General features: G+C 40.0%; 2 protein-coding genes across 5 annotated transcripts in view; one reads left to right on the top strand and one right to left on the bottom strand.

Moving 5' to 3' along the window:
- Positions 1 to 13,949, bottom strand: part of SNX3 (sorting nexin 3) — a 44,048-nt gene extending 30,099 nt beyond the window's left edge. For both annotated transcript variants that reach the window (XM_082404912.1, XM_082404913.1), the window contains exon 1: positions 13,649 to 13,949. In XM_082404912.1, the coding sequence (XP_082261038.1) occupies positions 13,649 to 13,810 (162 nt within the window). In that variant the 5' untranslated portion in view covers positions 13,811 to 13,949. The remainder of the gene's footprint in view (positions 1 to 13,648) is intronic.
- Positions 13,950 to 14,040: 91 nt separating this feature from the next.
- AFG1L (AFG1 like ATPase) overlaps positions 14,041 to 24,618 on the top strand; it is a 260,517-nt gene continuing 249,939 nt past the window's right edge. Inside the window, exons 1-2 of one of the 3 annotated variants that reach the window (XM_082404818.1) lie at positions 14,041 to 14,135; positions 24,402 to 24,607. The gene's annotated coding sequence lies outside the window, so the exon portion shown is untranslated. Of the gene's footprint in view, positions 14,212 to 19,134; positions 24,608 to 24,618 lie in introns of those variants that run through there. The other 2 variants (XM_082404817.1, XM_082404816.1) reach the window with 2 other exon arrangements.

The following is a 24,618-nucleotide window of genomic DNA, read 5'->3' as shown; positions in this document are numbered from 1 at the left end:
GAAAATGAGATATGCGTCAGGTCTTCTGTTGGTGGAATAACACCAGGGAGCCCTATAAAGGAATGGATGGAGAGTGAGAGAAACAAAATGTAATGTCAGGACAAGTATAGGAAATAACAGTAGTAAATAACAGCAACTACAAATTAAAACAAAATTTCTCTGCAGACTCTGGCATAGAATATAGAATTTCTAGCAATACTGACATGAAAAAACTGCTAAGATGTCTCTGAAACCACATGATACTCAATTTCCTAATGTAATAAAATGATCCTATCAAGAAAATAAGTCGGGCTTCCCTGCTGGCAGTGGTTAAGAATCTGCCTGCCGATGCAGGGGACATGGGTTCAAGCCCTGGTCCGGGAAGATCCCACATGCTGCGGAGGAACTGAGCCTGTGCGCCACAACTACTGAGCCTGTGCTCTAGAGCCCGCGAGCCACAACTACTGAAGCCCACGTGCCACAACTACTGAAGCCCGTGCGCCTAGAGCCCGTGCTCCGCAACAAGAGAAGCCACTGCAATGAGAAGCCTGCGCACTGCAATGAAGAGTAGCCCCGGCTTGCAGCAACTAGAGAAAGCCCGCATGCAGCAACGAAGACCCGATGCAGCCAAAAATAAATAAATAAATAAATAAATTTATTAAAAAGAAAAAATCTTGCCTCTTGGGCAACTTAGAAAAAAAAAAAGAAAAGAAGTCTCTAACCTTTGTTTGATTAAAAGAGAGAAATTAAGAAAATTTCTCTCAATCAGTAAAGAATGGGGTGTGTGTGCAGTCAGTCACACCTAGAGTTTGGCACAGGGGTTAATAGTGACCAGATTGTGAGTGACCACTGACCAGAAACACAGTGAGACAGGGCAAAAAGGTAAGAAGCAAAACAAAACAAAACCTCAGGAGAAAAAGCCCTGTGTGCACTGGTCCCTTCATACATGAGCCATCCTGTAGATTTGAGGCCAATATCAATTATAGTCAACTAAAGACAAGTCAAACAAGTCAATCTGAATTCCAAGGAAACTGGACAAAGATTATGTCCGGTAGTTTGAGTCTAAAACTTTAAATAGCCCAATATAGCTAATGGCTACTGTATTAAAGCAGTTTTAGACAAAGAATATCAAAAGTTCTAGAGAAAAGCAGATCAAAGAACATATTAGTTCTAAGTAATCCACTGAAGTATATCTATAACGGATGTCCTACTTCAACCTATAAAGCTTTTCTTAATTTTATTAAAGTTTGATCAGATTCTATATAATTATAATCCTTCTACAATGCTCTGTTAGCTTTGACATTCTTGAACTTTCTTCATAAAGAAGCTCTGGGTACCATACTTATTTGATACATATTTTTATATGCTTCATAATCTTTTAAGTTGGATTTTTCAAATCTATTCTGTCACAAATGGATGTGGGTGTTTTAAAAGATTGTTTTTGTTCATTTTGAATGACTGCCTCAAGTTAAGGTTCAGGTTTCTTCTCAAAATAGAAACATAAAAAATCGTGTGACATCAGAAGAAATTATTTAGTTATACATTCACTGTTTGAAATCCTTAAATATATTTTAGACTTTGAGACCTAGAATACAAGTTGCAATAGTCAAAATACTTTTCTCCTAAGGTGTGCAGTGAATGGAAGATACTTTTGCTTTAAGACTTTGCTTGGAATTATGGAGGGTCAAAGGCCTTACAATAAAGTATGAAATCTTTTCTAAGTTTTAATCAAGAGCCAATAACCTAAGGTATTCATCACCTAAAACATTATTTTACACTTGTCTAGTCTCAGAAGTTAGCCCTCTCTCATACAAAGGCACTATATCGCAACAGCAAGGGTAAACAACTGTATCAAAGATTAGGTGGTTCTTCCTCTTACACTCAATCCTTTTAAAAAAATGCACTGTTAATCTTGACCTACACTTGGACAGCCAAAGTGACAGTCTTTTAGTAATTTTCTCTATAGTTTGGAAAACTAATCCTCTACAGGCTATTAACTTAAGTAACACGCTTAACTTTTTCCATGAGAAAAACTATTTTTCTCTGCCTTTGGTAAAACACCTTGGCAGACTAGAAGGCAAGGGATAATGAGAGCCGATGGTGCTAGATTCTGATGGAGAAAAGAAAGATACGGCTGTGTGGCCTATGACCAAGGCTCAGAGTCAGGCTGAGCCCCAGTCCCCACTGACTCTCATTCTCTTGGAGTGAGTCTACAGTGTTTCCTTCTGTTGGAAATGATCTTTAGGACAGCGGCATGTCATTCTTACTAGTTTCCTATTGCTGCTTTAACAAATTACCACAAGCTTAGTAGCTTAAAACAACACAAATTTATTATCTCACAGTTTTGGAGGTCAAGCCCGAAATGAGTCTCAATGGGCTAAATCAAGATGTCACTAGGGCTGCATTCCTTCTGGAGGATCTAGGAGAGAATTTGTTTCCTTGTCTTATCTAGATTCTGGAGGCTACCTGCATTCTTCAGCTCATGGTCCTTTCTTCCATCTTCAAAGTCAGCAATTAGATCACTCCAACCTCTGCTTCCATTGTCACATCTTCTGTGACTGACTCTCCTGCCTGTTTCACTTATAAGGACCCTTGTGATTATAGTGGACCCACCCAGATAATCCAGGACAACCTCTCCATCTCAAGATCCTTAATTTGATCATTATCTCCAAAGGTAACATATGTAAGGTAACATATTCACAGGTTCTAGTTATTAGGGAGTAGAAATCTTTGAGGAATTGTTATTCTGCTCCCACAATCACCCAAGCCACAGGTGCCACCAACTATGACATTTGGAGATCCCTAACAAGTAATGTGTGGTAAATAAATGTTGCCACAAATTCTTTGAAGCTCCTTCCATCTGAGACGTGGAGTCTATTTGAATCTAGACTAGCTTTATGACTTGCTTTGACCAACAGAATGTGGTAGAAGTGACAAGCAAGTTTCAGAGCCTAAAACTCAAGGTCTTGCAACTTTCTATCTTCATTCTCTTGGAATGCTATTCTAAGACTGCCATATAAGGAAGCCAGTATAGCCTACTGGAGAATGAGGCCATATAGAAGACAATGAGGCACCCCAGGGGATAGCCAGACATGCCATCAAATGCCAGACATGCCAACTCTCCAGCTCAAAAGCTGGAGAGCACAGGCAAAAACTAGCAGAGAAACTGCCCAGCCAAACCACAGAATGGATGGAAATAAACCACTGTTTTATATCATTAAGTTTTGGGGTGGTTTGTTACGCAACTGATACAATATTGGTTAGTGGGAAAACCAGCCTATACAATGTATATATATCTGGATGAGCTTTTGCAAGGAGGAATAGATAAGGTCATTTGGGTTAGGTTTGGGAGGAGGACAGCAGGTAAACTTTCTTGGCTATATCACAAAGCATGATCAGGCTGATAAAGGAAATGACTACTGTTAAGTAAGAATGACCCTGGTTTATTTCTATGATCTGTTGTAACTGGAAATAAGAGTCATTATAGTTTCTAAGAAGAGGCAGTCAGATAACTAAAACTATATCAAAGAAAACACAGAAGAAAGTACCTACCATACCACCTGAGATATAGCAATTGCCCAAGAGATGCTTAAAACAAACCATAAATAAAGAGGTAGAGAAATATGTACGAGCCAGATAGTGACAAGGGGTCCCAGGGCATAAAGTGGTCAGAATCCAGTATTAATACTGTGTGACTTTGGCAGGTTATTGACAACATCAGATGTTGGCAGTGAAGGATGGAAAAGACAGCTGCTCTCTCTGCCTAGAACACTCCCGGCCCATTCTGCCCTTACACCCCTGGTCCCTCATGCAGGCTTGGGTTCCTACTGCACATTATGACTATCTTCACCAAGTAGTACCATTAAATTGAACTGAATTGAACTGAATTGAATTGACCTACCTCCCTACCTCCAGTCTATAAGTTTCTTGCCTTTAAGGGCAAGACATATGTTAGCACAGTGTCTGGGATGTAGTAGGTGGTTCATAAATGTTCATTTATTGGACACTTTTAGGGAAAACTGATAAAAGAAAATGTCTAGTCCTGTTTCAGGTTGGTGTGAACTTGCTAAATGCAGCAACCATGTCTTATTAAACTTAGCATTCCAAGTGCTCAATAAAACAACTGGCCCAGGCTTCCCTGGTGGCGCAGTGGTTGAGAATCTGCCTGCCAATGCAGGGGACACGGGTTCGAGCCCTGGTCTGGGAAGATCCCACGTGCCGCGGAGCAGCTGGGCCCGTGAGCCACAATTGCTGAGCCTGCGCGTCTGGAGCCTGTGCTCCGCAACAAGAGAGGCCGCGATAGTGAGAGGCCCGCGCACCGTAATGAAGAGTGGCCCCCACTTGCCACAAGTAGAGAAAGCCCTCGCACAGAAACGAAGGCCCAACACAGCCATAAAATAAATAAAATAATAAATACTTTAAAAAAAAAAAAAAGTAAACTCAGAACCATCTGCTTTAAAGCACCAGTCCCATATCCTTTAAAAAAAGAAAAAGAAAAAACTACTGGCCCACAGGGGCTACTCAAATGTCAAGTTAAATCTAAAAAGAAATTTAGTTAGATTAGAATCTTGAGAGAATAAAACTGGGCAAATACACAGATTACAGATAAGAACCATATCCTAACATCTTAGTGAAAAGCTCCATAATTTATTTCAACTTAAGTGTATCAACATCATCTGCCCTTTAAACTAAGATAAAAATTTTATCAATTTACTATATTGTCCCATTTTGAGAGCTAATATTACAGTTCCTCAATTTTCAACTTAACCCCTTTCTACAACTCAGACATTAAACTTACCCATGTCAATAGTTCAACCAATACCAATTTAATCATTTAATAATGGTATACTGCCATAATACGTAGAGAGTTACCATGTAAGAACACAAAACATTAAATGATGATATAGCATGAAAAATTAATTCTGAGCTGAAAAATATCCAAACCCCAATCCTGGCTAGAACTGACTATAGTTTTGTCAGGCACCATCTTCAGTTTTGCCACTTGTTTACTGACTGAACCTCAACTACCATGAACCAGCTGCTTAACAGTTTTTATCAGCACCATCTTTCTCTAAGTAGTTATTCAAAGGAGTTTATAAAAGGCTTCAAGTAAGAAAATTAATTTTATAAACTAAAAATCCTTGTGCTTGGCCTTAATATGAATAGTAGATGTAATCTAATAACTCACAAAGTTAGATTGTGTCTTTGCAAAAACAGGACCTTCAGAAGGAAAAAATGGCATCTAATATTTCCATTCAGCACCCAAGAATATGACTATGCTTTAAAATCCTATTGGTATTTGATGAACGTCTAAGGGAAAAAACCTAACTAGCAGTGTTATATTTAACTACCATTTCCTCCATCATTTACTACTGGCATTCTAATTGAATGTTTTTTTCAAAGTCTCATGTTTTGAAAATAAGATTCTCCAAGTGCTTTTGATTTCCAATACTTCAATGCTACACAAAATTTAGACCAGGCATTGGCAGCCTTTTTCTCAGATGGCAAGACAGTAAATATTTTAGGCTGTTGCAACTACTAAACTCTGCCCTTTCAGTGCGAAAGTAGTCATAAATACTATGTAAACAGAACATTAAAAGGTGTGCTGTGTTCTAATAAAACTTTACAAAAACAGGGAAGCCCACAGCTTGCTGATCCCTGCTCTAGAGTGAATAGTGTCTTAAGAATGTTCTCAGTTATATAATATGGGGGAAATATTTGAGTGTAAATTTAAACAAAGATCTGGTGATACACAGAAGTATGCCTAGCCAACAAGATTTTTATCTGCTTCTATTTCCACCTGAAGATGATCAATAATTTCATGGCAAGAGAGGAGATACTGAGAACTAGACACGAGAAGGGGAGCTTTGAGGCTCCTTTGTTCCTCTCTATGGATTAGAATGCCCAAACTTCCTACAGAACAGAGAAGCTCATACCACAAGGACAGGAATGGAAAACACAGAAAGCAAACAAGCTATAGGTGGCAGGTGTGGAATAATTTTAGGAAAGCCAAGGAAACAGAGATGCTACATCATTGATAAAATCAAAGTCTAGAGAGCACAGAATTTAGAAAGTGATCATTCCAATATTGTTAGGCACTAAGTAATTTTATTAAAATGATTTAAAGTCTTCCTATGATTCTCTGGTAAGAGACACTGACCTCACTTATTTAGGTGGCTCAAACAATATACTCCATCATTCAATGTCATCAGCTAAAACGCTGGTCCTAAGTAAAACCACCTACATAGTTTTAAAGTCACTGAAGGCAAAAAAATGTTAATCATCTATTTTCAGTACCTCTAAACCAAACTCAACCCCATGATATACCTCTATCAATATGCCATGTCTTCATGCTTGCCTCCTTTCTCTACTCACCAAAATTTTCTCAGGAAGGGATGGAAACTTATTCACATTTAAGAATGTCAAAACGGGAGCTCAAATTTTATTTCTTACAAATCAAATGAACTTTCTCTAAACACTGAAATTTCAGTCATCAGCAAACAAAGGGAAGAATCAAGAGACATGATCAGAATGTTGCTAGAGCCACACCCTAGAAGGCTGATCCCAATCACTTATTTGCCACCGTGGTGAAGCAGAGAACAGTGTCTGTTCCTCCTTTCTTCATATGGCTGCCCAGCTCGACTAAATTCCAGCTTCCTTTGTAGCCAAATGTGGCAATGGGGCAGGAATATGGCTTCCCCTTGGCTAGAATGTGGATGTGATACTGGGAGCTGATAGTCACAATACCAGCCCTGGACTGCTAGAGACGTCTTCACAAGAAAAAAATAAACTCATTTTTTGAGGTCTCTGTGAGACCAGTCCAAACTGTATCTTAATTGATACAAGCTTGCTGGCAAACTACAGCATACGTCACATTTTACTACCCTGTCCAATTTCCTAGATTCTAAGTTAAATATTTCTTTAAAAGAAGTAGAACTTTGGCTGAGAGCTTTAAGTCATTTAACTAAGGAATCAGTAAACAGCAGTACCAAGATTACACTATTGCTTTTCTTGGACACCATCTTTCTTATCTAATACTCAAAAAATTGCTGGCTCTGCTTACATGGAAGCAGCATAATATGGTACAAACATAGAAGTATCTAAAAATAACAGTTCAATCCTTTTTTTTTTTTTTTTTGTAAGCATGATTGTGAAGGTGAGGAGATGAAAAATCTCTCATGGAATCACCAAAATAGCTAAAAATTAAGCACTTGTAGATTTTCCACTTTAAAGGTATAGAGTGGGAATATTAATAAAAGATGAAGATTATTTAAGTGGATATATATTTTGTCTCTTCCTGATTTCTGGCTTACTCTCATGACTATCACACAGGGATACAGACATGGATGGCGCAAGGCAGGGCAAAAAGATCTGGCTTGGCTGAATGTAGTCAATGCCTTCCCTTCTTCCCCCAAAGCTAAGCTGCTGGCATGCTTTCAGCTTAGTATCTAAACTGTCTCCCCTCTAAAAATAGTTTTCATCTTTGGCAAATATCACTGCTTTTCCTCTTTGCTGTAAGGACCTGCTTCTTCTTTCTTTTTTTCCCCCCAGAATTTGCCTTTTTAAAAAAACTCATCAAGGCTACCACCCATTGTGGCTCCATATATTTTTCTTCATACTTCTCTGCTACCTGTCATTTCTCAGAGACAGAGAGCATGGTGCCACCAGGGATAATCCTTGCTGCATATCAGTAAGGTGGCCTTGCTGGGGTGCTTTTTAGATGACCACTTCCCAAATCCCACCCCAACTCAATTAAAAGAGAATCTAAAGGGTTTCGGCAGCGCTCCAGGTGATCTGAATGTTCAGTGAGGGTGGAAGAAAAAGGGCTCTGAAGGTCAGAAAATATAGATTCAAATCCCAGTTCTGCTATTTAATAGCTGTGATTTTGGACAAGTTACTTAATCTCCCTAAACTTCATTTACCCCGAAGAATCCACTGCGTGCCAAGCACATGTCAGGTGTTGAGTAAGGGTGATCATGACAGTCCCTGTCCTCTAGGAGGTTATAGTAGAAGAAACAGGAACTAAAGGAAGCTGCAGACAAGCAAACAGACTTAATCCTAATAGGGCTACAAGGGCACCCAGGAAGGAAATCCAGTCTAGATTCCAGGGATCAGCAAAATCTCTAAAAAGGTAAAATCAAGGCTGAGTCCTGCAGGACAAGTAATGATAGATGAGGCTGCTAAAGGAAGACTTTTTAACAGAGGAGGAAGTGTGTGCAAAGGCCTGGATACCAGTCAGCTTCCTTGGGAGATACAAGTAGTTCAGCAGGACTGAAATAAGAATGAAGGAAGGACAATAGATGAGGACCAAGAGTGACTTCAGCTTTCACATTTGCAAAACAAAGATATCATCTGCTCTGCTTGGTTACCTCAAAGATCAAATTATACTATATATACCAAAGTCCATTGAACAGAGCAGGTACTCAAGTGATAAATCCCCTCACTTTTCAGCTTTAACATAACATGAGAAAGCCAATCCACAACACACTTTTTCTTCAGGTCATCTCATCATAGCACAGAATTCAACAGTAAGCTCTTTTAAGCTATTTATTTTTCCTGGGTGCATCTTATCTACTGTGGATTACTGAAGAGTCAACTCTCAGGTCTCAAGGGTGCCAACACTGGGATTTCCTTCTAAAGGTTCAGACACTTGAGGGTTACCCAACACTAGGCAGTAGATAACAAAGGTTTTAATGCATTGTTTTAAATTCAATTAACTGCAGCTGTGAAGCAATTCTGACCCAGGACCAGAATACTTCAAATCCAACCCTGGCTCTGACACTAGTTAGATAATTTACTTTGGGTTAGAGACAACTTTCTGTGCCTTGGTTCCCTTATTTGTCAAAATGAACAACATAGAACAGACTCCCTTAACACAATATAACTGGGCTGCTTTTTAATTGCCACTGCCTCCCTCCCCCCATCTTAAGGGATGGGTTAGGTAAGATGAGACTCTTCAAAGCTAGCAAAATGCCTTTCCCTGACAGAGATCCTGGAGGTGAGCTGTAGCTGGCAGCAAATATGTTTATCAGACAACATCTCATGGCCAACTGATAAAGCTACACAGATCCTGCAGATGTCCTTTGGCTCCAAAATGCCTTGATTCTTTAAAATACTATTTTGGCCCTTTAACAACTGATTCTTATAAATCCTAAAAACAAGTCTAAAAATTAACTTATTTCTGATCAGGATATTAATGACTTTCAATTTAAAATGAGAGGACTCATCCACAGAAGAATCACCAATACAGGTTTAGAATGGCAAATACTGTCAAGATGCGACTTTCACTATCTTTCTCATCACACTGTTTATTAGCAAACTTTACTATTCAGTGTTATGTTTTAATATGCCTCAATTTCAAAAAGCTTCTTTTAGAACTATGTGCAGTGATGAATATTAACTAAAATTACTGTGGTAATTGGACTTCCCTGGTGGCACAGTGGTTAAGAATCCGCCTGCCAATGCAGGAGACACGGGTTCGAGCCCTGGTCCGGGAAGATACCACATGCCACGGAGCAACTAAGCCCGTGTGCCACAACTACTGAGCCTGCACTCTAGAGTCCGCGAGCCACAACTACTGAGCCCGCATGCTGCAACTACTGAAGCCCGTGAGCCTAGAGCCCGTGCTCCGCAACAAGAGAAGCCACCGCGATAAGCCCACGCGCCGCAACCAAGCGTAGCCCCCGCTCACCGCAACTAGAGAAAGCCCACACACAGCAACGAAGACTCACCGCAGCCAAAAAGTTAATAAATAAATAAATTTATTTAAAAAATTATTGTGGTAATCATTTATATATATGTATATAGCAAATCATTATGTTGTAGACCCTAAACAAATACAATTTTATATGTCAATTATATCTCAAACTGGAAAAAAAATACTAGTACAATCATAGGAAACATACTACCTTAAAATATGGAGTATTCTATTCATTATTTTTGTTCTTAAGTGTGAAATTTACTATGTTCTGAATGGCATCACAACTTCCCACATGGAATGCCACAAAATACATGTTTCTTGACAAGAAAATTCAATGATTTTAGTAGCTCAACTGCACATTAACATAGAAAATGTAGTTAGCTGATCAATGACTTTTAATTTAGAGGTAGCTGTATTTAGAAAGAGGTAACTTTTGAGTACCTATTATATACCAGTCACTGTGCTAAAGAGATTTATGTGCATTATGGCATTTAGCCCTATGAGGTAGGTATAGTCATCCCTCAGTATCCACGGGGGATTTGGTTCCAAGACACACACACCTCCATATTAAAATCTGCAGATGCTCAAGTTCCTTATATAAAATGGCTTAGTATTTGCATATAACCTACACACATCCTTCCTTTTACTTTATTTTTTAATAAATTTATTTATTTATTTATTTTTGGCTGCATTGGGTCTTTGTTGCTGCACGTGGGCTTCCTCTAGTTGCAGTGAGCAGGGGTTACTCTTTGTTGTGGTGCGTGGGCTTCCACATTGCAGTGGCTTCTCTTGTTGCAGAGCATGGGCTCTAGGCACACGGGCTTCAGTAGTTGTGGCACACAGGCTCAGTACTTGTGGCTCGTGGGCTCTAGAGCACAGGCTCAGTAGTTGTGGTGCACAGACTCAGTAGTTGTGGCACGCAGGCTCAGCAGTTGTGGCACATGGGCTTAGTTGCTCCGCGGCATGTGGGATCTTCCCGTACCAGGGCTCGAACCTGTGTCCCCTGCATTGGCAGGTGGATTCTTAACCACTGTGCCACCAGGGAAGTCCTTCCCTTTTACTTTAAATCATCTCTGCATTACTTATAATACTTAATATACAATGTAAATGTTATATAAATAGTTGCTAGTGTGCAGCAAATTCAAGTTTTGCTTTTTGGAACTTTCTGGAATTTTTTTCTATTTTAGATCTGTGGTTGGTTGAATCCTCCTATGAGGAACCAGCAGATACAGAGGGCCAACTGTACTATTATTAGCATACCTATTTTACAGAGGGGAAGTGGAGCTTAGATTCTGCACCTTACTCTGCTAATAAATGATAAATCTATTCTTTGAACTCAGAGCTCAAGAAATATCCTTAACTTCACTCCTGTTCAAAACAGTTGTCTCTAGGTACAATAGACCTTAATTAACTTAAAATCTCCAGAAAATTAAAGTTACGTTATAGCACAAACTTCATAAACAGTGACTGAATCTCCCCTTTAGCCTTCCTTTTAATATGCCAAAATAATTCTAGACCCTGAGCTTTCAAAAACTTTTAATCATTTATGGTGCTCTCTGCTATATCTACCATTAGAACAATTTTAAAAAACATTAACACTGTACCAATTATTTTCAAAAGCCCAGAGATATTAATCAAGTGATCCTAATAGTCTTAAACACTATCCTCAAACCAAAAGATAAATGGAGACTGGGAAACTTGCATTCTAAAGTGCCACCATCCAGATAAAATTACTCTGTGAATTAGAGTAATTTCAATCAGATCCTATAAAGTGGAACATTCTTCTCAAGATTAGAATTAGAGAGTAACTATAAGATAGTTTAAGGGCCCAAACTTTGGAACATAAAATGGTTTGCCACATGTCAAATTCAACAGCAGAAGGCAAGCAGCAGGAGCTAGGGAGAGCAGGAAGAGTTTAGAAAAGTAGTAATAAAAAAAATGACAAAATGACTTACCTATTCATCTCTCAGGCAGTTCTACCTTAATTTTTCTCAAAAATCACATGCTGCTAAAATAAGTTCTAATATCTTACTATATGGTGTCCTGAGTTTTAAGTTAACACATTACATTATTAAGAGAATCCCCAATGGCATTTCATAAGCATTAGAAACTCAATTACATTTTCTTAGAGGGCACATGACTTATTACCTAACAGTCATTAACACAAAACAAACTGGTGTATATAATCTAACAAACCAGTGTAGATGTGTACTTTGTTAATTCCTTAACTCATTAATCACTCTTAAAAAAGATTTTAATCTCCAGAATACAAATGATCATACCATAAACACTATTTTTAAGTGTCACATAAGCTATTTGGTAATAAAATATCAGATGAATTTTTTAAAATAATTATCATACTAGAGTCCATTTAATATAAGGCACTCAGCATGATAAACACAAAGTTATTAAATGGAGGAAATGTAGGCAGGAGATTCCACTTCAGTTGTGTGACAGGAAGTACTAGCTCTGGAAGTTTAGAAATAGGACTACCAAGCTCTGTTTTAGCACAAGAAATAAAGGAAAACATGCTAGTGAATAAGGGTAAAAGAGGAAGTTCTTTTTAGTGAACGATCTGCCATATATTTAAGACAATCCCAAACCATTCCAAAAGTTAAAAAAAAAGTGCCTCATTTTTTTCACTTGGCTTACGTGATAATGTACTTCCCTAGGTACACTGGAGCTCAAATTTTGCAGTTTCACTGTAACAAGACTGCTTGTGGCCCACACATCCTTAGGGAGACAACGGTGGCTTGTAACATGAACCTGTTCGTTTCATATCTTAAAGTCTGACGACTGTTACATTTTTCTAGCAACACATGAAAAGTAAATCATTTTTTAAAGTAAGTTTCACAACAGTGAATAAACTGAACACTACTAAACTGTACAGTTAAAAATGGTTAAGATGTTAAATTTTGCTGTATTCTACCACACAAAAAAATGTGAGTTAATGACAAATTACTCCACTTAAATGTTAATAGTAACTTGTTATGTAAATTTTGATTACTCTAAAACCAAATTCTTACGCTTAATTTTTAGTAATTTGTTGTTGTTGTCATTAACAGCTGGATTCGTTTTATGTAACTAATTTTTAAGGATACTTCCATACATGAGGAAATTCTTTAATTCTGAACTAGAGAGTGAAAGTGAAGCACTAGTCTCAATTAGCATCTTTCAAATCATCTGAATTACTTACTGCCAACAAATACTAGTTATGAAATTATAAATGTGTTTCTACTTCAGCTGATTCCTTCATTCAGTGAAGTGCAAATCTCGAAATTAGGAGAGCAAGACCCCTAAATGAACAGGCTTTTCTTAAAGCAGTGGTAGTTCTGATTGTGAGGTAGGCAACACTCCCCACTCCTCAGCCTTTAGCACGACGGTGGCCCAAAATACTAACGTCAATCATTTCCAATGACCGTTCTCGCCTGGCTCAGCCCTACCAAATTTGTCAGGCTTTTGTGAACTCCCATGAGGTTCTGTTCAGAAAAGCGTACAACCTAGGTGAGTTTGGTAGCTTGGGAAGGGCCTGAAGCAATCAGCTTGGCTTGGCCACCTAGGAGAAAAGTATCCAGGAAAAGAAAACCGGAAATACTTCAACTTTGCGCAAACCCCCTTTCTCAGTCACAGCTAGCTCCCTTCCCGATGAAGGGCTGTGTTCTCGAAAGATCTACCCCTTTCCAACTCAGATGTCATTCCCAGATCAGCTGCTTGAGGGGCAAGCGGCGCTCAACCCACGCCCTCTTCTTCGAGTACCTTCTTCAAGTGCCAGCGCTGGGCTCAGCTCACTCTGCCGCCCCCATCCAAGCCCTACACGAAGAAGGGCCCTGGCCCACGACCCCGCCCGCGGACAGCCGGGAGCCCCGGCCTAGGCGGCCTTGGCCGTTTGAGGGTTTGTGCTCCAGGGTCGGCTGGGGGCACCAGGGACCGCAGGAGGGGTCTCTCCGTAGGGGGGTAAGACGGCCTCACCTTGACCCTGATTTCGTAGGTGGTGAACCGGCCCCGGCCGACTCCCACTGTCTGCGGGTTGCTCACATCGATCTCGAGGAAGTTGCTGGGAGGCCCGTAGGCGTCATTCAGGTTCTGCGGCTTAGTGATCAGCCGCCGGGTGTCCGCCACGGTCTCCGCCATTTCGCTGCTGCAGCCGCCGCCGCCGCCGCCGCGGGCTCCCTCCACCCCCTCGGCGTTCCACCGACCCCGCTGCCGCCGCTGCTGCCCGCCGCGGGGACGCCGGGCTCGCGCGCAGCGGTCGCAGGGCGAACGAGCACGTACGGTGGGTGTTCACTCCGCACGCGTAGCTCCTCCCCGCGCCCCTCCGGCTTCCGCCTCCTGTCCCCAAGAGGGGAACAGCTGACCCGCCGGAACGCTGCATCCTGGGCCAGGAGCCCCAGGGGAAACCGCGGAGGGTGACTGCGCACCAGGCAGAGGAAGAAAAGCGCAGTGAGGTTACTTGTAGGTGCGAACAGGTTCCGGCCAGACTACAGCGCCCACAGTGCATCGGGCGAGCGCGCCGCCGCGGGTCTGCGGCCCAGGTGCTGCGGGACCGGGGGTGCGAGGGCGGGCGCTTCCTGTGTTTCTGTGTCCGTTTTGGCCTGGACCAGTGGGGAGAACGCCGGAAACGGTCTTCGCGGTCTTGGGAGCCGCGGGGACAAAAGTTAAACGGCGAGGTAGGGGAGGTTTGCCCGCAATCCGAACAAAACTGCCTACGCTCAGTGCCAACCTATCCACCGTCTCACTGTAAACCACTGAAAATGCCTTTCTAGATAACCTTGAATTAATGCCTCAAATGATTTTGATATCAACTTGAGAGTTTCACCGTACATGTGTCTGGCTTGGTAAATTGAACGTGGGAAAGTAGAGTGGAATAAAAACAACGTCGCGAGATCATACCGTATGGTCGAACCATTTGGGGAGACGGGTCGGCCCTCTGAAACAAGATAACAGTATATGGGCTGAAACCTCCTTTGACTTTCTGATGTTTGAGTGATTTGCAACTTTTTCCCTTCAAGTTCCCACAAAGTTCAGTAAATTAAAAAAAAAAGCACTAAACGTATTGGTACAGCATTTGAAGTGGAACTCAAAAAAGCCTTTATCAGAAATGAAAAAAAGACAAAACAGTTAAGTAGATAGCAGTTAATCTCCAACAAATGCAGACTTTGAGCATTGAGGTAGAAGGATAGATGTCTATCTCTGCCTGGGGAGTTCTCTCCCTTGATGTTATAGTCTCACAACTCTTTCTGCATTTCTTTATATGTTGAGTTTCAGAAAACCCATTCACTTTAAATAATCTGATCTGTCCCTTAAGCTGAAAAATTGTCTGGATCATTAGCAACCATTCTTAATAAAAATAAGAAAAGTTGGTATTAAAAAAATTTACTTAAACATGATGTAGATTATTTTCAAGCAAACTCAACATTCATTCATTAAACAAGTATTTATTGAAGGCCCAGTAGGTGTTTTCAACTCTAGATACTAGAGGTAAAAGAGTGAGGAAGACATTGAAATTCCTTGGTCTCATCAGATTAATTGTCTAGTATATGCTCTATCTTGGGGAGACAGATAATAAACCAATAAATAATATATCTGCCAATATGATTGATGCTATAAAGAAAATAAAACTGGATAATGTGAGAGTGACCCAGACAAGCTCATTAGGGTGGTCAGACAAGTTCTCTCTGAGTATATCTCCCTGTCAAAGAGTAAAAGTCATATCAGAATAAGTCCCCAGACAGGACTCCCTGCTCGACCTGTTGCAAGAGACCCAGTGGAAACTTGACTGGTATGATTAGGGCAGTGAACTCAAAAATGTGTACAAATGACTCTTTGAATTGGAATATATGAGAGCTAAGAGACCAAGAACAACTGTATTGTGTTGTCATCCGTGACACCTGTACAAAGCAATCATGGGATATTCTCTTAGAAAGCTTCTGTCTCTTTGGAGACCACTCAGTGCAGCCTTGGGCAGCAGCAACAGTTGCCTGCAGTGGGGAAACAGCTATAGAAAATAGCAGCACCGTCAAATGGCTAAAGAAGAGCTTCCCAGGATAAACATCAGGAAAAAAATTATCTTTATTTTTCAGAAGATATGATTGTATTCCTAGAAAAATCCATAAAGAAGCTACTAGAATAAGCTACTAGAATTAACAAGAGAATTTAGTGACCGAGTGAAAGTAAAGAACTTAATTTATAATTTTCCTCTGTCTAGGCAATGTCTAGTTAGACTGGAGATGGAAAAAATACCCTATTCACATCAGTGACCAAAAGTAAAAAAAAAAAAAAATACGTAGGAAGGAAGATACAGGATCTATAAGAACAAAATTATGAAATTTTATTAAAAGATATAAACCAAAACCTAAATAAAAAAGACTCCATGTTCCTGAATAGGAGGACTTAATATCAGAAAAATATCACTTCATCTAAAATTAATAATGCAGGGGCTTCCCTGGTGGCGTAGTGGTTAAGAGTCCACCTGCCAATGCAGGGGACACGGGTTCGATCCCTGGTCGGGGAGGATCCCACATACCGGGGAGGAACTAGGCCTGTGTGCCACAACTACTGAGCCTGCACAACTAGACCCTGAGCTCTGCAACAAGAAGCCACTGCAATGGGAAGCCTGCGAACCGCAACAGAGTAGCCCCTGCTTGCTGCAATTAGAAAAAGCCTGCGTGCAGCAACGAAGACCCAACACAGCTGAAAATAAAAATAAATAAATAAAATAACTTAGGAGGTTCCTTAAAAAACTAAATAGAATTACCATATGATCCAGCAATCTCACTACTGGGCATATACCCAGAGAAAACCATAATTCAAAAAGACACATGCACCCCAGTGTTCATTGCAGCACTATTTACAATAGCCAGGACATGGAAGCAACCTAAATGCCCATCGACAGACAAATGGATAAAGAAGATGTGGTACATATATACAATGGAGTATTACTCAGCCATAAAAAGAAACGAAATTGTGTCATTTGTAGAGACATGGATGGATCTAGAGACTGTCATGCAGAGTGAAGTAAGTCAGAAAGAGAAAAATATCGTATATTAACACATATATGTGGAACCTAGAAAAATGGTACAGATGAACCGGTTTGCAGGGCAGAAATTGAGACACAGATGTAGAGAACAAACGTATGGACACCAAGCGGGGAAAGTGGTGGTGGGGGGTGGTGGTGGTGGTGGGATGCATTGGGAGATTGGGATTGACATGTATACACTGATGTGTATAAAATGGATGACTAATAAGAACCTGCTGTATAAAAAAATTAATTAAAAAAAATTTTATCAGCATTCCTGATTGTTTATATATACGTCTGTTCCTCTGACTTCTCTGAACCAATTGTAACATCTTATTCTCTCATTAATGATTTAATAAAATGTTTGACACATAAAAAATAAATAATAAAATTAATAATGCAAATACAATCCCACTGTGATTGGTTTTAACCTCCTCTCTGCCTTGGGTGCATTGGGTAGTACTGGACAAGATTTTTTTAAAGTTCATATGTTGGAGATGAGCCAAGAAGATTATGAAAGTGAAAAAAAATCAAAGTGGGATTTGCTTTACCAAATGTTAAAACTCACTGTAAAGCTAACTATAAACAAGAGTATGGGGAATTCCCTGGCGGTCCAGTGGTCAGGACTCTGCACTCTCACTGCCGAGAGCCTGCGTTGGATCCCTGGTCGGGTAATCAAGATCCCACAAGCCGCGCAGCATGGCCAGAAAAAACCAAAAAACAAAACGAGTGGTTTTGGCTCTCTATAAAATAGAGTGCAGAACAGATCCCAACAAAGAACATGATATATAACAAGGGGAGCATTTCAATTCATTGGGGAAATGTTGCTGACACAGTTGAATGTCTAGGGAATAGGGAGACCACATAGCTAGTCCCCTGCATTATACCATGGAAAGATTCCAGATAGAATTTATTTATTTTTGTTGTGGTGGTTTTTTGTGGCCGCACCACGTGGCTTGTGGGCTCTTAGTTCCCAACCAGGGATTGAATCCAGGCCCTCAGCAGTGAGAGCATGGAGTCCCAACCACTGGACCACCAGGGAATTCCAAGATAGAATTGAAATATCTTTTAAAAAAAATGTTTAGAGAAAATTTAGGAGAAAAATTGTATAACCTTGAGTAAAAGTGCTTCCTGGGCTTCCCTGGTGGCTCAGAGGTTGAGAATCTGCCTGCCAATGCAGGGGACACGGGTTCGAGCCCTGGTCTGGGAAGATCCCACATGCCGCGGAGCGACTAGGCCCGTGAGCCACAATTGCTGAGCCTGCGCGTCTGGAGCCTGTGCTCCGCAAGGAGAGGCTGCGATAGTGAGAGGCCCGCGCACCGCGATGAAGAGTGGCCCCCACTTTCCGCAACTGGAGAAAGCCCTCGCACAGAAACGAAGACCCAACACAGCCATAAATAAATAAATAAATAAAATTAAAAAAAAAAAAGTGCTTCCTAAGCAATATGGGAAACCAGCTATAAAGAAAATGTAGTCATTTAAGTACATAAATTTTTAATAAAAATTACATACCAAAAGGCATTATAATAAAAAATATTGGGGGAAGTATATCTGTAACACGTAAGATAGTGAATGGCTAATATTCCTAATATAAAAAGAACTCCCATAAATTGATAAGAAAAAGACAATCCCATAGAAAAATGAGCAAAGAATATGGATAGGTACAATTTTACATGTTTTTCAGATAATGAATTTGTCAAATCCTCCTAACAACCCTATAGGTGGGTACCATTACTGTCTCCATTTTACAAATGGGGAAACTGAGGCACAAAGGCAAAATAACAAGTACAAAATGGCAAAACTAGCTCCAGAATTTATACACGTAGCCACTGTTTCATGCTGCCTCTTAGGAAAAGAAATTCAAATGGACAATAAGTGGGAAAAATATGCTCAACCTCACCAATCAAATAAATGTATCAATACATTAAAGCAAATATGAAATACTGTTTTCTATCATATTGGCAAAAATCAAAAAGAACAGAAACAAACAGTGTTAGGGAGACTGTAAGGAAACAGGCAATTTGCTCATATTTATCAAAATTAAAAGTATTCAGAAGAAAAATGTTCAGGACACTTTGATCCCAAAATCCAAATTTTGCTGCAAGAGACCATAGTTCTTTTTTTTTTTTTTTAATTTTATAGCTACTTTATTTATTTATTTATTATTTATTTTTGGCTGTGTTGGGTCTTCGGTTCGTGCGAGGGCTTTCTCTAGTTGCGGCAAGCGGGGGCCACTCTTCATCGTGGTGTGCGGGCCTTTCACTATCACGGCCCCTCCCGTTGCGGGGCACAGGCTCCAGACGCGCAGGCTCAGTAGTTGTGGCTCACGGGCCCAGCTGCTCCGTGGCATGTGGGATCTTCCCAGACCAGGGCTCGAACCCGTGTCCCCTGCATTAACAGGCAGATTCTCAACCACTGCGCCACCAGGGAAGCCCAAGAAACCATAGTTCTTAAGGACGTAAGTCCAAGGATGTTTATTGCAGCTTTATTTGTAGTGGCAAAAACTGAAAACAGCCTGAATTAGAAATGCTTGAATTATAGTATATTCAAACTATGGGAAATTATATAACATTTTTTGTAATTTATATGTAATATATAAATTATATACTAGAGCAAATGAAATAATTCTATTTTTATTTCTTTTTTTAAAAAATAAGTTTATGTATTTATTTTTGGCTGTGTTGGGTCTTCATTGCTGCATAGACTTTCTCTAGTTGCAGCGAGCGGGGGCTACTCTTTTTTGGGGGGGAGGGCTACTCTTCGTTGCGGTGCGTGGGCTTTTCATTGTTGTGGCTTCTCTTGTTGTGGAGCACGGGCTCTAGGCGCGTGGGCTTCAGTAGCTGTGGCTCGTGGGCTCTAGAGCGCAGGCTCAGTAGTTGTGGCGCACGGGCTTAGTTGCTCCATGGCATGTGGGATGTTCCTGGACCAGGGCTTGAACCCGTGTCCCCCGCATTGTCAGGCAGATTCTTAACCAATGCGCCACCAGGGAAGTCCCTATTTTTATTTCTTAAGGTGTTAGAATATATCTATTTTTAGTTATTAGAATTAGAAGAGGAATATCCACGATGTTTTGGTAAGTAAGGATCAAAGAATAATCTGTGCAGTATGATCCCATTTGGATAAACAAACAAAACCCTGTCATTGTATATATGTACTTTTATATGTGCATATTTTTGTAGCAAAGGATATACACCAAACTGTTAACACTGGTAACACAAGGGTGGCAACTGAAGTGGGCAGTGGGGACGAGAAGATACAGCCATATTCTAACCATGGGCTAAGATGATAGAAAACTATAACCAATTTTATGTTTTCCTAATGGTTCAATTCTAGAAAAATAATTTGTCAATGTGCCTGAATTACTGTGGACACCTTGAGAGTTGTGTTCCTTGAGTAGTATATTAGATTATCACAGCTAGATAGTTCTAGTCATTAAGATCATCCATTCCTCTTTATTCAGAGATCACTGAACAGTGGGCTGATAATAATTTCATTTTCTATGAGGACTTTCTTTTTTAAAAATTTTCTAAATTGAAATATAGTTGATTTACAATGTTGTGTTAGTTTCAGGTGTTCAGCAAAGTGATTCAGTTATATATTACATATGTGTATATATATATATTCTTTTTCAGATTCTTTTCCATTATAGGTTATTATAAGATATTGAATATAGTTCCCTGTGCTATATAGTAAATCCTTGTTGTTTATCTATTTTATATATAGTAGTGTGTATCTGTTAAAACTGTTATTTATCCCTCTCCCCCGCCCTTTCCCCTTTGGTAACCATAAGTTTGTTTTCTGTGTCTGTGAGTCTGTTTCTGTTTCATAAGTAAGTTCATTTGTATAATTTTTTTTTTTAGATTCCACATATAAGTGATATCATGTGGTATTTGTCTTTCTCTGTCCGACTTCACTTAATATGATAATCTCTAGGTCTATCTATGTTGCTGCAAATGACAATATTTCATTCTTTTTTATGATTGAGTAATATTCCATTGTGTGTGTGTATATATATATATATATATATATATATATATATATATATATATATATACCACAGATTCTTTATCCATTCATCTGTTGTTGGACACTTAGATTGCTTCCATGCCTTGGCTATTGTAAATAATGTTGCTATGAACACTGAGGTGCATGTATCTTTTCAAGTTAGAGTTTTCATCATTTCCTGATAAGTACCCAGGAGTGGGGTTGCTGGATCATATGGTAACTCTATTTTTAATTTCTAAAGGTACCTCCATACTGTTCTCCATAGTGGCTGCACCAGTTTACATTCCCACCAACAGTGTAGAAGGGTTCCCTTTTCTCCACACCCTGTCCAGCATTTATTTGTAGACTTTTTGATGATGGTCATTCTGACTGTGTGAGGTGATACCTTATTGTAGTTTTGACTTGCATTTCTCTAATGATTAGTGATACTGAACATCTTTCCATGTACCTGTTGGCCATCTGGATGTCTTCTTAGGAGAAAGGTCTATTTAGGTCTTCTGCCCATTTTTTGATTGGGTTGTTTGCTTTTTGATATTGAGCTGTACGAGCTGTTTGTATATTTTGGAAATTAAACCCTTGTCTGTTGCATTGTTTGGAAATATTTTCTCCCATTCTGTAGGTTGTCTTTTTGTTTTGTTTATGGTTTCCTTTGCTGTGCAAGAAGCTTGTAAGTTTGATTAGGTCCTGTTTGTTTACTTTTGCTTTTATTTCTTTTGCCTTGGGAGACTGATCTAAGAAAGTATTGCTACAGTTTATGTCAGAAAATGTTTTGCCTGTGTTCTCTTCTAGGAGTTTTATGGTGTTGTGTCTTATATTTAAGTCTTTAAGCCATTTTGAGTTTATTTTTGTGTATGGTGTGAGGGTGTGTTCTAACTTCATTGATTTACATATGGCTTTCCAGCTTTCCCAACACCACTTGCTGAAGAGACTGTCTTTTCTCCACTGTATATTCTTGCCTCCCTTGTCAAAGATTAATTGACCATAGGTGTGTGGGTTTGTTTCTGGCCTCTCTATTCTGTTCCATTGATCTATATGTCTGTTCTTGTGCTAATACCACTCTGTTTTGATTACTGTAGCTTTGAGGTATTGTTGAAGTCTGCGAGGGTTATGCCTTCAGGTTTGTTCTTTTTCCTCAGGATTGCTTTGGCAATTCTGGGTCTTTTGTGGTTCCATATACATTTTAGGGTTATTTGTTATGAGGACTTTCTTGTAGGCAAAAGGAGATGCTGCCTTGTGGGACCAGCTAGTTTATATTTTCATTTTAAATTTGTAAATTGAGGTTCTGTCTTATCAATCAGTGTCTTGTGAACTTGACTAATGCATCACTCCCCCAGGCCTAATCACCTCTGAGGAAAATGGTAAAACCAAGTAGCTGGACCTCCAGAGTGTCAGACTCTGAAAATGTGGCAAACCTAGTGAAGTCCTGTAAACTTCTCAAGGGCCAGCCTGGCCACTCTTATATATTTTTCTAATTCAAAGCTCACACCCTAACCTACCTCTAAACCCCTGCTCCCAGGCTGCTGTGATTTCCTGAAGAAAATCCCAAACTAGCTGGCACCTTTGCAAATTTATGGTTTCCAACCTCAGCTGACCCTTCAACACACCTCAGCATTCCCTTATTTTATCCTCTTCTTGTATTTCACACCCCTGTTCCTTACTCTCAACATGTAACCTCACTTCATGCAGTACAAAGCAAAGTAAAAGCCACAAAGTTTAGTATCTCCCTCCTCTCCACTGAAGACTACTTACAACATGAGTCACCCTCAGAACTTCTGAGAGCTCAAGGCATGCCCAGTCTACTTCCAGCTTCTGAGAATGCGGGCATTTTCAGATTTGGTATTGAGGAAATTATAAACACTGCAGTTTGTCTGTTAATTTTAAATAAAGCATTTACATGATTCAAAAGTCAAAATGCACTTAAGAGTATCCATTGATATACCTGCCTCCAATCCCTGTCTGCAGCCATCTAGTTCCCCTTTCTATTGACAGCCACTGTTACCAGTTTCTTGCTGCATATCTTTGTATCCTTCCAGAAATATTCTAGCATGCTTACATATATATATGTATATATAACAAAAATGGCATCATAGGATACACACACTTTTGCACCTTATTTTACTTAACAATATATCTTGGAGATAGATCCACACTTATACAGCAGCAAAGTATTTCATTACCTGATGTACCATAATTTATTTAACTTGTCCCTGAAGGGGAGCAGAATGTGTGACCCCAAAATATGCCAGTTTGGCATGTGGATTGTCTTGAACAGAGGGCAATCAAGATGCAGCAGACTCAAGAAAAACTTGTACCTCTCTCGCCACTACCTAAAAGAACGTAGATAGGGGTCCTGGCCTAGAGAGAGCTATTACCAGAGAGAATTTTTGTCTGAATGACCTATTTCTGTGGCAGGGCAAACATCTAATTACCAAACATCTGTTCCTCTTATTGTCCTGTGAATTACTGTCCTCCCCCTTGGAAGCCCCAGGCCCCTATCCCATTCCTTAGCTCAGGATGGTACATAAGCTTCAACTGCCCAACTTGCTCTTTAGTCTCATGCTTCTATGGGACTCCTGTACATACAAAATTAAATTTGTTTCTCTCCTGTTACGTTGTTTTATGTCAATTTGATTATTATCTACCCTAGAAGGGTAGAGGGAAAAATTTTTCTCCACTACATCCCCTACTGACGAATATCTTTGGTGACCTCAGTCTTTCACTATTACAGTGCTGCAGTGAATAACCTTGAATATGCGGTCATTACACACACATGGGATTATATTTGCAGGATAAGCTCCTGTACGGGCATACCTCAGAGATACTATGGGTTCAGTTACCAACTACCACAATAAAGCAAATATCACAAATAAGCAAGTCCACAAATTTTGTCGTTTCCCAATGCATACAAAAGTTATGTTACACTACATTGTAGTCTGTTAAGTGTGCTACAGCATTATGTCTCAAAAAACAATGTGCATACCTTAATTAAAAAATAATGCTGTTGGAAAAATAGCGCTGATAGTCTTGCTCCGCTAAGAGTTACTGCAAACCTTCAATTTGTAAAATTGCAATATCTGCAAAGCACAGTGAAATTTTCAGCCCCACCCCTGACTCCTGGGAATGTGGCAGACAGGAGAGGGCAAGGAAGAGCCTTGCGCCCCTCCCCCATATCTTGCCCTGGACACCTCTTCCATTTGGCTATTCCTGAGTTGTTATCCTTTATAATAAACTGTTAAACATAAACAAAGTGTTTTTTCTGAGTTCTGTGAGTCGAATTATTAAACCTGAGGGGGAAGGGGGTCATGAGAATCCTCAAATTTGTAACCAGCCAGGCAGGAGTGGGTAGCTTAGGCACCCCATTTAAGGCTGGTGTCTGAAGTGGGGGCAGTCTTGTGGGACTGAGTCTTTAACCTGCAGGGTCTGTGCTAAGTCCAGGTATTTAGTGTCAGAATTGAATTGAATTGTTGGACGACCAGCTGGGGTTGGAGACTCAGAGGCTTTGGAGATGATGTTAAGCCCTTCTAGGAGCATATCAGATAGTCTCTATCCTTCCCTTAAAGGTTAAGTTCTCTACTTCCACGGTCATGGAGGGGTCAGTGCAGGGTTACTCCTTGGACTGTCTAAGAGTTCGGGATGTTGGGGAGGTTAATACTTTAGTTGAACACATCCTCACACTGATTTTCTTTGTATATTTGTTCACAGTTTCATTTAAAGAAGAGACAAGGGACTTCCCTGGTGGTCCAGTGGTTAAGACTCCATGCTTCCACTGTGGGGGGCATGAGTTCGATCCCTGGTTGGGGAACTAAGATCCTGAAAAAAAAAAAAGAAAGAAAAAAAGAAGAGGCAAGACCTGGAGCAAGCCACTCAGCAAAATAAATCTGGTAACGTGATTCACTCTCAGAAGGCAGGTTAGTGAGCA

This window comes from Balaenoptera borealis, assembly GCF_965194805.1.
Source record: "Balaenoptera borealis genome assembly, chromosome: 9".
Classification (NCBI taxonomy): Eukaryota; Metazoa; Chordata; class Mammalia; order Artiodactyla; family Balaenopteridae; genus Balaenoptera; species Balaenoptera borealis.
This window is presented reverse-complemented; position numbering and strand designations above follow the sequence as displayed.